We start from the raw sequence: 13,608 nt of genomic DNA on the forward strand, positions 1-13,608 counted from the left end.
TACTGTTGATGTTGTCACAGGGGTCCCTTTCACGTAACAGGTCACACTTCAGGCTTTAAATATAAATCTTGCTGCTCAACCACTGGAGGCTTATTTAAAAATGAACGTGTTTCTTTTTTCTTTCTTTCTTTCTCTCCTTCCTCTCCCCTCCCTAACGGTGGGAGAAGCAAGATCAATATTCTTCCTGTCCTACGCTGGGTTTATTGTATCCTTTGACTCACTGACCAAGAAATGAAGAATTTTTAGGAATTTGTACTAGTAGATCTAAGAAACAGCCATCTCTGAAGGCTACATCTGGTTATGAGTTGTACCTCCTGATGGGCACACCTGGAACCCAGCCCATGTATTCTCCTTTTAAAAAGCTCCCTCTTCCCCCTGGAAGTTACAATTGCAGTCTCTGAGTCTTGAATCTGCTGAGTTTCTTATTTGCTGACAAATTAATAAAACTTCTTTTTCCTTTTTCTCAAAAGCTTGTCTTTGTTATTGGATGGGCAATGGAGAAAAGAACTGAGTCTTCACTATCAATACGGTGTGTGTCCTTTTCCTGTCGCAGAGCAGCCTTGAGTACAGGCAGAGGCTGCTGGACTTGGAAGGTCCTTCAGTTGGAGCCCTGGGCATGTGGAACCTGACACAGGAAGATGCGGGTTTCAAGACTCATCTCTCTGAATGTGCCCCTACTTCTTTTATGACATTTGAGAGTTTCCCTCATTTTTCTGGTAGTTCACCCATAAATTTAAAAGTAAATGATTCGTGTCCTGCATTTTAGTTCTTTCCCCTCCATGGGACAATTATTCTGGTTTTTTTTTTTTCCATCATACTGTTGGACATCCTATCTTGAAAAAGATGATTTCTAAAATAATTTTATCTTGGTGTTATGTGTCTACTTCTTAATATTGTCAAATGGTCAAAATAAAAATCCAATCATCAAATGGCCGAGCACTTACCTTTTTAAATCTGAATGACAGGGAGCAGGACTCAGAGTCTCCGCACCCTTCATCCTTCATACCCAGGCATTAGAATTCGCAGCCATAGAACCAGACTCAAAGGGAGTCTAGGTTCAAGGCCAGCAACTCTAGACCCAGGTACAAGGTTGGATCTGTGGGAAGAGAGTCTTGGGTTTGTGATTGGCTCACACTCCACTGCCCTCCCAGCCAAGAGAACTTCCCTGGAAGAGCAAAGTAAGAATCCAGGAGCAATTTATTTTCAAATTACTGCAAAGGAGGGGACAGGGATGGGTGCAGGATGACGAAGTGAGCAGTGGAGAGTGGAGAGCTGTTTGAAGGTCGGTGGAGCAGGGCACGGCCGTGGTTGTGGGACGAGCATAACCCCATGGTTGTGAGGTTATTGGAGTCTCTTCCCTCCAGTTTGCTGCTTCTTCCAAGAGTCAGATACTGGGACAGGTAGAGCAGAAGGAGCACCTTCTGCTTCTGAAGGAATGAGTGCTCAGGGCTAGATCCCATTTGCTCCCAGTAGTTTCTTCTCTGGTCTTTTCTAAGGGAGGAAGAGAGCAAGACAACCCTAATCAGGAGAGAAAGGGCAAATTCTCTCTTCCAGGACAGCTTGATTCTGGACTCAGCCAGATCTAACCTTGGCTGAAAGGTACCTGATTCAAAAAGCACCAAAGGGCTAACATAGCTATGAACTTCCCTGGCTTCCTGGGCTCTTGGGCTGGAGACACTTGATTGAAAACAGGATTTCTGAGTTGGGGTAGAAAGGCACGATGCTACTTGGAACTTATATAGAGGGCCCTTTTCCTTCCTAAATCACCCATTCTCCACTGCTGTCTCCTGTGAACAGCTCTACTACCCCCAACACACAGACACACATTCAGGGACTCACCTTCTTCGGGGGGAATCTTCTCCAGCAGTACAGGCTCAGGGGGGCCAGAGATGCCAGAAGCAACAGAACCCAGACACCCATGAGCATGGCCTGGAGGCTTATAACCAGGGCCTGGGGACAGAGGGCCAAAGCCACGGTCACCAGATTTAGTGGCTCTCCTTCCCTTCCCATGCTTTTTGCCAACGTGGGTCACTCTGCACCCCTCATCCCCAATTTTGTGGCTTCTGGAGGTGAGTCAGTGCATCCTGTGTGTAGGATGCAGCTAGAATCCTTCCCTCTGGGTTTCAGTGTCCTCATCTCTACGGAGATGGACTTGGGTCTAGGACTTGATTCCCTGACAACCTCCAAGACTTGAGAGAACCAAGGGAGCAGGTTCCTTTAACGCCTTTGCAACACTTTGAAGTCCTGCGGCCCCGGTTTTCTCATGGTCAGTATTTTAGGGCTTGTCTGTGCCACTCGTCTGCAGCACTCACGGTCGCAGGAGCTCTTCCTGTGGTGCTTGGTGACGATCATTAGGTGAAGAGCAGGGGCACCTGTTTCTGTGGACGGCCTTATTCTCGCCCCTTCCTGGCCCTCCCTGCCCACTCCTTCACATTGGCCACCTACCTTCAGCATGTTCACCTGGGAGATGCACAGGTTTAGCCTTCTGACTTCTTTGGGACTTGGGGTGATGGGGGATTTAGTGGGCCAGTTTTCTGAGTAGATTTTACAGTCATCTTCATCTACAAAGTACTGGTATTCATGGAAGTAACTAGCCCCAATTACGATGGCTGCAATGGCGGTGCAGAAAGATGCCAGTATGAGAAGGGTCCTCAGCAGGGCCTGGGGAGGGGAGGAGGCAGGGGCAGACTTCAGCAATGCAGTCTCTCCCAGAGCCTGCACTGGGGACAAAAGGGCCATGCTTGGTGACATTCAAGTATGATGGGGTAGGAGGCTTGGACTGGCCTCTGGCCTGAGCCTCCTTCCTTCCCCTGCCCTGACCTGAACTCACCCAGCAGATTCCACCCCGTTTCTCGTAAAGAAATCCAGCAACTCCAGCCAGCACGGCCTGGGGAGAGATTAAACCAGCAGTGATGTGCATAGGAAACGTGAGTGCCTCTGTGTCCCCATGAGCACACCATGTATGTTCCTAGGTTTTGCGCTAAGCAGTAGTTATGTAACTGGTGAGGATGCTGAGTTGGGTCAAACCCCTGAGGCTACAGAATGCTCTGTTCTAGTGACATCTAGAAGTGCTTGTGGTCAAGACAGGTGTGAGCCTTTCCTCCCTTCTCCAAAACCCTCCTTTTTGAGCCACACCAGGTGCCTCACGAGAGTTCCAGGGTTGGGACAATCTTAGGGGTGGAAGTCCAGGTTGTTGGAGAAGCTCTCAAGGCAGGATGAGTCTTTGGTCAGCCCCAGGTCCCAGGGCCTGTCCCAAGAGCTCTACAGTTCATTTGGTTAGGCTCAAAGAATCAGAAAGTCTGGTGTAGCCCCGAGGACAGATGGATCCAAATCCTGTTTGGCTATTCTGTAACTAATCCAAGCGTTTCTATCACTGGATGGATCAGGATGATGTCTTTTGTTTTCTCTCTCTCTAAGTGTGTTTTACTATCCCAAGAGTGCAAGTCTGTCGGAGAGTCCCCAGGTCCACCATGAGCAGCCCACTGAGCTCCCCTTGAAGACTGCACACACACATCTCTTGACCTTCGTGCCTGGATTCCCACTGATGTGCAGAGCACAACAGGGAACTAGGAGGCTACGCTTCCTCTGGGGATTGCAGACTCTCTATCTGCCTCCCCTATCTCAGGGCAGACATCTGGAGGTGAGTAGGTCCTTAGAGCCTTAGCCAATAACTGGGACAATGAGAACGAGATCCTAGACTGGTGGGAAGGATACTGGGCAGGGGACCAGAGAGATGACCCTGTGACTTCAGACATCGCCCCACTTCCTTTGGTTATTTTCTTATCTGCACCAATGACAAACTGACCTAGATAATTAGGGTCTTTTTGATGGCTAACATTCTGTTGCACCATGTTGGGGTGGTCCTGGGAAGTCCAATCCTTCTGTTGGGAGGTTGGTCACCTGCTGCCTCACTTACCACAGCCCCGGTCCAGATGGCAGCTCCCAAGTAGCAGAATTTGGTGGGCCTGTAGATATAGAGGAATCCCCCCAGGATGCCACTCAGGACACCTAGCACCAGCTGCACCACCTGGAAGACAGAGGACCTAAAGACAAGCTCCTAGGTGCCTGCACAGAGGCAGCCCTGCCCCCAGGCCTTATGGTGGCTTTGTGGACCCGTACTTCAGGTACTGGTGGTTAAAACCCAGAGAGGGGACTCTTTCAACTCATTCCCCTGCCTCCTGCCCCATGCCCTGCTTGTAATGAGAAGATGGAGAAACTGATTTCTAGGAAGAAGAGAAAACTGGCCCAGCACCTATTTGGAGAGAGACTGGCAGAGAGTGTGTGACCCGCAAGAAGAGGGGCCTTCCCTTGGCCTAATGTGAGGGACTGGGATGTCCCACCAGGGCCCCATGAGATGGGCAGCCACACTCACCCAGGAGGCCACCAGCAGCCGGCTGTTGCCGAGGGTCTGAGGGGCTGTGCCTCCGGGGAGGGCTGGGAGCCGCAGCAGAGAGCATCCTGCCAACAGGAGCTTGGCCAGAGCCGACTCCTGGTGGACGTGCACACTGATGTGGGTGGGTTGCAGGGCCTCGGGAGCCACCTCACCATCGTCTGCAGTCCCCATGTCCTTGGATAACAGGCTGTGAGGGAGGACAGGAGAGCGAGGAAGAGCAGCTGGCAGATGTTCGCAGGTTCCCTGGAGTTCTGGGTGGCTGCCCTGGTCACAGAGCCACACATGTGGCCCTTCTTGAAGGCTATCTTCAGGGCAGCCTGACCCTGCCAGGGCTCCTGCCACTCACGGTCAGATCCTGGCGTCAGGGTCAAGCTCTCCATGGGCCTCACCTGTCCACCACCTGCCCCTAGCTGGGCTCTCCTTTGGCCCCTCCTCTCCAGAGCCCTCTGACTGTTCAAATCCTGAGGCCCCCAAGCTCTGTCCCTCTGTTGAGCTTCCATTTTGGCGGCTCTTCCCCAGTGGGCCCTGGACCCCTCAGTCCCCAGTGGGGGTCCTCCCTCTCCACTGAAGCTCACTCAGCACTGACCATGCCACTTGCCCCACTAGTGGTGGGGTGGAGGTCGAAGGCCAGAACCCTCCTTGCCTCTTCCCTTCCCATCTGCTGGAGCCATCCCGGTGGGGTGGTCCCTCCCTCCCCAGCCAGCTCTGAAGGAGCCAGGCCTGTGGGGGGCGAGGTGGTGCTGGGGGGCCAGGGCTGGCCTCCTCACCTGCTCTCCTCAGGGCCCCTGAGCGAGTGTGTGGCAGGGAGAGCTGTGAGGACCGCGAAGGAGCCGGTTGGCCGAGGACCCTGCCCTGGCTGAAGGAGGAAGTTGGTGGGGAGCCAGAGGGATGGAGACTGAGGGCAGTGACCAAACTTTAGCACTTCCCAGCAGACAGCTGGGGCTGGGGGTCCTCAGGGGCTTTCCAGACTACGGTGTCACTGGGCACTGGGGAGCTGGAGCCATGAAGGGTAGGCACACACCTGACATGCCCTGGGGGATCCTATGAAGGTGTCCCCTCTTCCAGCCCTGTCAGGCCAGGGCTTTCTGAGCAAGTGTGTGCCTCTGCTGCATGCTGTCTGAGTAGGTGTGTGTGTGTGTGTGTGTGTGTGTGTGTGTGTATGATGGAACCCCCCAAGATGGGCCCCTTGGTTTCAGCCACTTGCTGGGAAGTTTCCAGGCTGCCTCAGGCCCTCTCCCTCCACCCCTGCCTCCTGCTCCCCTCCCTCCCAACCATCCTGCAGGGTCCTCAGCTCCAAGTCTTCTCCTCCCTGCTTGCTCGGCTCTGCCAGCTCCCAGAGGACAGCAGGTGAGGCAGGGCCCTCCACTGCCCAGGGTCCCTTCAAGACTGAAGCGGCCTGAGGGGAGGAGAGGCCGGCACCTGCTCTGCCCCACCTTCCCCAGCACCTCGTCTCTGTCCTGGGCTTGGGTGGTTGGAGCTCCTTCAAGACTGAGCCCTGAGGGCTGTGGGTGGAGGGAGCAGGGTGCTCTGTCCCCAACCCCTCCAGCACTGGGAGGAAGGACCGGGAAGTGTCCAGGGCAGCAGGGCAGAGCCCACTGCGTGGAATCAGTGGAAGGTGGGGATGGAGTCTTCCGGGTGCTGGAGGGTCCAGATCTTGCTCTTCAGAGGGTTGGAGTGGGGTGGGAGGAGTACCCAGGGAGCTGGTAAAGTATCTGGGCACAGGACACATTCAGTACTGCAACCTGTTGCCAACTCTGGGTCCCCAACAGAAGATCTGAAATCCAGGGCTGGTCTTCCTTCTGTGTGCCCATGAGTGAGCCTGGATCTCTTTTTTGCCTCCTTCAAGCTATCAAACACCCGTTCTTTTTCAAAGAAGGCTGCTGGTGGTGGTGGTGGGGTGTGAGATGTTCCAAGAGTGGCAGCATACAGTGGGAGGTGGTATCGGAGTCGATATTACTATTTGATTTAATCTGTGACACTTCACTTGCATGCCTTGTTAGAGTCACCTGTGTAGGATTTCTCTTGGAGCTAGGGAAGTCAATTTTAAATTATATATGGAGAAATAATTTCACAAAAATGGGCATGATGATTTTGAGAAAATAGCATAGGGAATCACAAAACAGCATAATCAGACATTAAACTCTATACTAATTAAATTGGAGTAATGGTGCAGAGCTCATCAGACACACCAATGGGCAGAGTAGGAAGACTGGAGTAGACCTCCCTTCCTATGGGAACTTTGTTTTTGCTCAGGAGAGCATCTTGAGTTGCTGAAAGATGACATATTTCACAAACAGACACTATCCTTCAGAAGTTAAGCATCGGAACAACTACAAAAACTCAGATCCACGCCTTCCAAATTAGGACACAAATTCCAGAGGGATCAATATTGAAAAGTAAAACCAAAAGCCTAAAATCACTTAGAAGAAATCATGGGAGAATTATTTTAACATCTGGAACTGGGATGACCTTTTAAAGTATGTGATATGACTTAGGAAGCATAAAAAGGAGGAAGAGCATTTATAAATTTAAACTAGAGTTTAAAAATGAAAACTATGAAAATACAAGCAAAGTCAAAATATAAATAACAACTTGGAAAGAAATAACTGCAACTCGTGGCAGAGATTGTAAGCTTTTTTGAATATACAAAGAAATTCAATAAAGACCAAAACAAAATAAAACAGGAAGCACATAGGATATAGAGGAAGAGCTCACAAAATAAATGACAATGGCTCTTAACACATGAAAAGATGATGGACCTCATTTATGATAAGAATGCAAATTAAAATATAATAGATTCTGGAATATATTTGAATGAAAATTTAAAATATAGTGGAATAGCTCCAAAAGGCAGTTGCCTGCAGCTGGTGGTTGGGGTGCTTACTGGGGAGAATCAGTGAATCATCTTTTTTTCAACATAGATATCTATATCTTGATCGTAATACTGGTTGCACAAAGGTATAAATTTGTCAAAATTCATTGATGATCTCAATGCTTTAAATGCTTATTGCATTTAAAATGGAGCATTTCATTGTGCAAAATTACTAACATTTGCAATGGAATGTTATTTCCCATCTAATATTGAAATAGAAGAGTTTGCTGTACCCTCTTGTGCTGTGGGGAGGGAAGCTCCACTCCTGTCGGCTGCTGCTCTCTCTGTGGAGAGCGACTGTTCGTATCCTCTGAAATTGTAGAGGATTGGCTGTAATAGAAAAGCGTTGGAAATGACCTAAAAGCTGTCAATCAGGGAACACTTATATAAATCATGATAGATTCATACACCTGATGCTATGCAGCTAAGCAAATGAATAAAGAAGATTTTCATGGATACATGTAGGATTGTTCTACAAACATATACTAATAGGAAAGCAGCATTGTGCTGACCAGTGTGTACAGGATACTGCCATTTCTAGGAAAAGGGGCGAGAAAGATTATTTTTAGACCATTTGTGTGTGTTTAAAAACTGTCATTGGAGGATATGTAGGAAACGGATCATGTTAGTTTCCATTTGGGAGTCAACTAGACGTCAGGGAGAAAAAGACAGAAGAGAGGTTTTAAAGGTATAATGGAGATAGAACCCAGGGCCTCGCACATGCCAGGCAATGCTGTACCCCGAGCCATATCCCCACCCTTATCTCTTGAACTTTTTAACTCGTGAAAGTGTTGTGTGCAAACATACATACCGAGTCACTAAAATGATTCTGATTTTTTTCTTTGTCCTATCCTACACCCCACAGGTCATTTTGGGTCCAATAAGGTATGTGGTGAAATTTTGGATTTGCATCCCAGGGTAAGGTTGTTGGGACATTGGTATTGGTCCAGGAGGACCTCTGGACTCAACCAGGTCAGGTATGGCTTTTCACCTCACCTGATTCTCAGACTCCATTCACTCTTGTCTGGCTTTTCCCTACCAGGCATGATGACCCAAAACAAGGTGACCGTGAACGGAGTTGATGTGGTCTCTACGCTGTCCCAGCCCACCCACATTGATATCCACATCCACCAGGAATCGGCCTTGACACAGCTGCTGAAAGCTGGGGCTTCCCTGAAGCAGTTCATTTCACGCCCTCGGGATACTGGGCCTTCTGGGGCCAGGATAAACAATGCTCAGCTGGCTCTGGGGGTGAGTGTGGGGGGCTAGGTGGGACACCAAGGTGACACAGAGGATGGAGAATAGGAAGTGAAAAGGAAAGTGGGTTGAGTCCCACCAGGAGGGACATGAACTCTGTGCATTTGCCGTCATGTTTGGGAGAAGGCTTGGAGGGTTCCCCACTGAGGGATGGGATGGAAAGAAATGGGCGCAGAGCGGGCAGTGCCAGCCTAGGGCGGGGCAGCAGGCAGAAGACTCTCTGGAGCTGCTAGTGCAATTGGGACTGAGGTCTGCAGGTACATGGCCATTTGCTGGGCCCTTCACCTGGGCTGTCATCTAAACGTGCTCCACATCCTGCAGAGAGTTCATAACACAGATGACCAGGTGGATCAGGTGATGTGAGAAACAAGAATCACACCTTGTGTCCTGGGCAGGCAGGAGTGGAGTCTGCACCAGACCCTGAGCGCAGAAGGACTGGGTTTAGAAAAGGTGGTGGCAGCAGCAGAAGCAAAGGAATTCCAGGTTAAGGAAATGGCAGGAACAAAGGTTAAGAGGCCAGAAAGCCTATGCAATCGTAAAGAGCAGAGAGAATCGGACTTTCGGCTGAGAGCCTCGTGGCCAGCTGAGGGCCTTGAATGACAGGGAGGCCTGGTGAGTCGGCCTCGGAGGCAGGAGGGCTGTGGGTGGGCTCCAAGCAGGAACCTGGGCCCTGGCTGCCTCCGAGCAGGAGGGGTCCAGGTCAGACGTATGGAACGTCTGCTCTCACTGGTCGTAGCAGAAGTGGGGAGGAAATAAAGGCATCCCCACCCCTTGTGTTTGGATCTCTGTGACTTGGGAGTCACTGGCTTTGGGATATGAGGGAAGACGTGGGTTCAAGATCCTGAGGTCTGGAGCGTGGCTGACTGGGAGACAGGAGTCCTGGAGGGCAAGCAAGGGACCCTGGAGCGCAGGAGCACAGTGGATTTTAGCTGCGACCGAGTTGAGATGTTCCCAGGACATGCAGCTGGTGGTACCCAGGAGCCTGTGATTGTTGGGTTTCCTGGGAAGTTGGAGTGAGGGTTGCATGGTTTATTGAGGGGTAACACCTATGAAATGAAAAGAGATGAGAAGGGTCGGGCAGGGGGCTCTCGGCCTGCAGTGCAGTGCTGACGAGGTCTCTGTTGGGGGGCTCCCTAGCCAAGACGGCACATCACAAGATTCCACATTGGGCGTGATGGCCTGGAACCATTATCTTGCTCAATCACTGGCTGGGACGCCGTCCCCAAAGAATGTGCCCTCAGCTTGAAAGAGGAGGGGGACCCCAAAGGAGCTGAGCTGGGTGGGCTCTCAGCAACCACACTCCTTTCTGGATGGGGTCACAGAATTTTGTGCCTACCACAGAGCCCCGTGGGGCCAGAAGCTGAGGTGAGACAGAGTATCTGGACCAGAGAATGAGACTCCCAAGGGAGAAGGAGGAGAAAAGAGTGGGGCGCACCAGGTGGATGAGGAAGTGTTTATATTCAGAAGAAGCAAGGAAGGAAAACCAGTCAAACCTACGAGAGGGAGGAGTGCAGCTCCTTGAAAGCTGAGGGAACAGAACCTTCTGGAGTCGGAGCTGCGGAGAGCTCAGACAGAGGAAAGGCAGGAAGCCCATGGGCAGGAGAGGGGAGGCTGCCCTGGGGTGTGCAGGCCACGGGGAGAGCCTGACTTTTTATCCCGTCTTGCAGGTGACCCAGATATTGCTGGGGGTTGTGAGCTGTACTCTCGGAGTGTGTCTCTACTTTGGACCTGGGACCGGGTCGGAGCTGCGGGCCTCTGGCAGTGCCTTCTGGGCAGGCTGTGTGGTGAGGAAGGAGGTGGCCAGGAGCTCAGAGGGAGGCAAGGGGTTGGCGGAGAAAGTTCCTTTGGCTCTGGGTGGGGGACTTGCGGAAGCCACCAGAGTCCCAATGCCTTTGCTTCCAGGAAGCTGTCTTGCCCTTTTTGTCTTCAAGGCAAGGTTGGGAAGGCGGGGAGAGTGGAATTGAAGTTCTGTTCAGGCCAGGTTTCCTCACTTGTCTCTTGAACCCTGCTTCGCTCTGGATGTCTGGGAACCATTGGAGGAGGGGTGGGGTCAGTTCAGGGGAGTAGGCTGGAGGCCTTCTCCTGGTGTCTTCTCTTCCAGGCCATCATAGCCGGAGCTGGGGCCATTGCCCATGAGAAGTACCCAGGCAAACTCTCCGTGAGTCGTGGTCATCCGCGTCTTTCTCTCTTACTCTTTTCCATCTCTTCCCTCCTGGGTCTAGTTTTCCTGCTCAGTTTTCTGTCTTCTACCCTTTGGTTCTCAACGTCCTGAGGGTACTCCTGGGGGTGTTGACGGGGTTTTCTGTGACAGGAGCTGGGGTAGGAGAGACAAGTTGGAGGGTGGGGGCCTCGTGGCTCTGCCATTGCTGGATAGGATGTGCATCTTGACCTTCTCCTTCCAGGGCTGTGTATCAGGCCTGCTCATCCTTGCGTGTATTGCCACAGCGGTGGCTGCGACTGTCCTCTGTGTGACTAGCTTAGTCTGGCAAACCAATGGCTCCTCCGTCACGGAGATCAACTCTCTGTGTGATGGTCTCAACACAACCACTAGTTACAGATACAGGTGGAGGAGCTACAACGACAAGTGGAAGGAGGAGAGGTGCAGGAATTACATGGAGAAGATGATGGTGAGGAAGGGTGCAGCCTTCCAGGGACCCACCCTGATCCTGGGCTCCGAGGAACCGGGACAATGGAGGGCTGAGGCGCAGGCTTTACACCTGGACCTCACCCGGGTCTCACTAAGCCAAAGATGTTTCCCAACCCCCCACAACCTGGAGATTCCCTGAATCTGGGGGATGAGGAGCAGAGAGGAGCTGTGGGCCACCCTCCTGGCTTTTTGTGGGTGTTGCTGGTTATCTCTTGCTATCTACAAACCATCCCACAACATAGTGGCATAAAGCTCTAGTTGGTTCTTTCTGAGAGTTTTGCAGGTTCCCTGGGCTCAGACTTGGGTTTTCCCATGTGGTTGCAGGCAGATGCCTTTTGGGGGTGGTCATTTGAGGGCGTGAGGACAGCTCTTGGCTGCGAGCTCAGCTGGGGCTTCAGCCAGAGTTTGCAATGACTTCTCCAGGAAGCTCTTAGCACGCAACAAGGTCCCGGGCGTAGAGCTGTGAGCGACTCAAGAGGGGGAAATGGAAGCTGCCAGGCTGGTTGGAGGCTGCTTGTCACTGTGTGGGCCATGCCCATTGGGTTTCACGGCCAAGGCAGACCCAGGTCCTTCCAGATTCAAGGGAGTGGAGAAAGAGACCCCACTTCTCCAGAGGGTGGCGAGGAGCCACTGCAGAAGCCAGGGGGATGGAGGGATGGTGGTCCCTGCTGCCGGGAAACGCAGTCTACCTTGGTGGGAAGTGGCTCGCGCAGGTCCTGTGCGTGCTTGGGTTGATAAGGTGGTGGTCTGAACGGGATCCAAGGGGCTGACTCCTGACCGTATCTCTTTCTTCCTTTATCTCCAGAAAATGTTCTTAGCGTTCTGTTCCCTGCTTGCAGCTGTCTGTATCCTGAAGACCCTCTTGGCTTTGGCTTCCCTGGGACTGTGTCTCCGGAGTGTGTGTGTCCAGAGCTCCCGGCCCCTGGTGAGGTGTCCGGGAGGTGCTGCTGAGGGGTGTGGGTCTGAGCAGTAAAAGAGCGGGAGAGGGAGGAGCATCGGGGCCTGAAGCCCTTGTCCAAGGCAGGCCCCATCTCAGAGGCCGGGCTCCCCACTGCTCTGTCTGGGAATGGGGCCTGTTGTGTGTCGGGGGGCTAACTCCTGCCTCCCGGTGCCTGTCAGCCCCTTCCTCTACTCCAGCTCCCCACTCTCTCCTCCACTCCGCCCTGGGCACTGCCCATCTCCCCTTCCTCTGCCACCTGGCCCTGTTTGCCACTTCCTGTCAGCCTTTCTGTCCCCTCTTTCCTGGGGTCAACTGGAGCTGACTTTGCCCTCAGTGTTTTTTTCTCCCTTTGGTTGATTTTTTTCCGTGTCTTTTCCCCAGGAGGACCAAGGGTCACATAAGAAGCTCCTGGGGGAGGTCCCCTCCGTCTCCAAGGAGAAGACCCCAACTGTGGTCATCTTTTGAGCAGCCTGGCCTGGGGCTCTGCATGTCCCTGTCCGGAGCACCCGGGGCCCACAGGGAGATGGTGACTGACCCTGGGCCACAGGCGTCCCTCTTGCCTCTGCTGCAGCTGCTGTGCTGCCCTTCTCCAGCCCTCTCTCCCCGCCTTTCCTCCACCATGCTCTTCCAGTGTCTTGGTCCCACGAAGAGGTCTCGCCACATTGGAGAAAGCTGATTGAAATAAAAAACAACCAGAAAAAGAACTGGCACAGAAAGTTGGGTCTTCCTCGGTGTTTACACTTTGCGTGTGTTATGAGAGCTTTCAGCCCACGGAGGCGAGGCCCAGCAAGGCTGCGTTTAGTTAGGCTCTGCTCCGTGATCCCAGAGCTGAATGGCCCCTTGCCATCTGCTTCCATTCAGTGTAAGGTGAGGTGACTGTCATGGGCACAGAACCTTCTCACCCTCTGGGATTGGCTGTGAGCCTCAGAACTTTGACCTGCAGACTTCACAGAACTCTGGGAGCACGGGCAGGACCTCCCCTCCTGCTTCACTCCCCACTTCCCTTTTCTTGCTCTCTTTGCGGTAGTGTTGGTCCTCTCTCCCTCGCTACACACACACACACACACACACACACACACACACCCCTGCTGTTCTTCACTTTCTTTGTAAATGATAGAATTAAGTTGTTTGTTCTGAAGTTTCTCATTTTCTTTACACATATATGAAAATAACCACAAAGAGGTGATCATTTCTGAAGGTACGGTGCTCCAGTCTCCGCGAGGCGGGTCCTGATCCTTTGCTGCCCCATGGGGAGGAGCTGTTCTGCTGATGTGCAGAAATGCTGAAGTGAGGGGATGTGGCTCTCACGCATGAAAGCCAGGAGCGGGGCCTGTGAAGAGGGTGGTCTTACTCTCCCCAGGGCCCTTCTCCTGCTATTCCTCAGAAAGAGATTTGTTAAAGAAGCCTGTGAGACTAGAGTGTGTTCGAGCATTGGGTGGGGGGTCAGCCAGTCAGAGCCTGAGGGGTAATTCAGCGGCCACCTATTTCATAAATAAAGG

At 52.3% G+C, this 13,608-nt stretch overlaps 2 protein-coding genes across 3 annotated transcripts; one reads left to right on the forward strand and one right to left on the reverse strand.

Annotated features, from left to right (window-relative positions):
* Positions 1-1,179: 1,179 nt before the first annotated feature.
* Tmem176a (transmembrane protein 176A) lies at positions 1,180-5,235 on the reverse strand. Its single transcript, XM_076859533.1, has 7 exons — positions 5,161-5,235; positions 4,373-4,580; positions 3,917-4,027; positions 2,831-2,887; positions 2,446-2,661; positions 1,840-1,950; positions 1,180-1,491 (listed from the first exon to the last, which is right to left on the reverse strand). Exons 2-7 carry the CDS (start codon positions 4,562-4,564, stop codon positions 1,450-1,452), a joined length of 729 nt encoding a protein of 242 aa, XP_076715648.1. The 5' UTR covers positions 4,565-4,580; positions 5,161-5,235; the 3' UTR covers positions 1,180-1,449.
* A 376-nt stretch (positions 5,236-5,611) lies between these two features.
* Positions 5,612-12,763, forward strand: Tmem176b (transmembrane protein 176B). 2 transcript variants are annotated; one of them, XM_076859541.2, is made up of 8 exons: positions 5,612-5,740; positions 8,131-8,150; positions 8,308-8,516; positions 10,190-10,306; positions 10,624-10,680; positions 10,925-11,149; positions 11,975-12,094; positions 12,491-12,763. In XM_076859541.2, the coding sequence occupies exons 3-8, from the start codon at positions 8,310-8,312 to the stop codon at positions 12,572-12,574; spliced, it is 810 nt and encodes a 269-aa protein (XP_076715656.2). In that variant the 5' UTR covers positions 5,612-5,740; positions 8,131-8,150; positions 8,308-8,309; the 3' UTR covers positions 12,575-12,763. The 2 variants fall into 2 exon arrangements, with proteins under 2 accessions (XP_076715656.2, XP_076715659.2); XM_076859544.2 differs by lacking the exon at positions 8,131-8,150.
* The last annotated feature ends 845 nt before the right edge of the window (positions 12,764-13,608 follow it).

Source organism: Callospermophilus lateralis, chromosome 1 (assembly GCF_048772815.1).
Source record: "Callospermophilus lateralis isolate mCalLat2 chromosome 1, mCalLat2.hap1, whole genome shotgun sequence".
NCBI lineage: Eukaryota > Metazoa > Chordata > Mammalia > Rodentia > Sciuridae > Callospermophilus > Callospermophilus lateralis.

Bases quoted from the DNA above. Each gene is read 5' to 3' on its own strand.
- Tmem176a (XM_076859533.1), bottom strand. From the start codon at position 4,564: ATGGGGACTGCAGACGATGGTGAGGTGGCTCCCGAGGCCCTGCAACCC. The intron at 1,951-2,445 runs GTAGGTGGCCAA...CTCTGTCCCCAG, and splicing joins CCCAGGTGAACATGCTGAAG to GCCCTGGTTATAAGCCTCCA. The intron at 1,492-1,839 runs GTGAGTCCCTGA...TTCCTCCCTTAG, and splicing joins GAAGATTCCCCCCGAAGAAG to AAAAGACCAGAGAAGAAACT.
- Tmem176b (XM_076859541.2), top strand. From the start codon at position 8,310: ATGATGACCCAAAACAAGGTGACCGTGAACGGAGTTGATGTGGTCTCT. The intron at 8,517-10,189 runs GTGAGTGTGGGG...CCCGTCTTGCAG, and splicing joins ATGCTCAGCTGGCTCTGGGG to GTGACCCAGATATTGCTGGG. The intron at 10,307-10,623 runs GTGAGGAAGGAG...CTTCTCTTCCAG, and splicing joins CCTTCTGGGCAGGCTGTGTG to GCCATCATAGCCGGAGCTGG.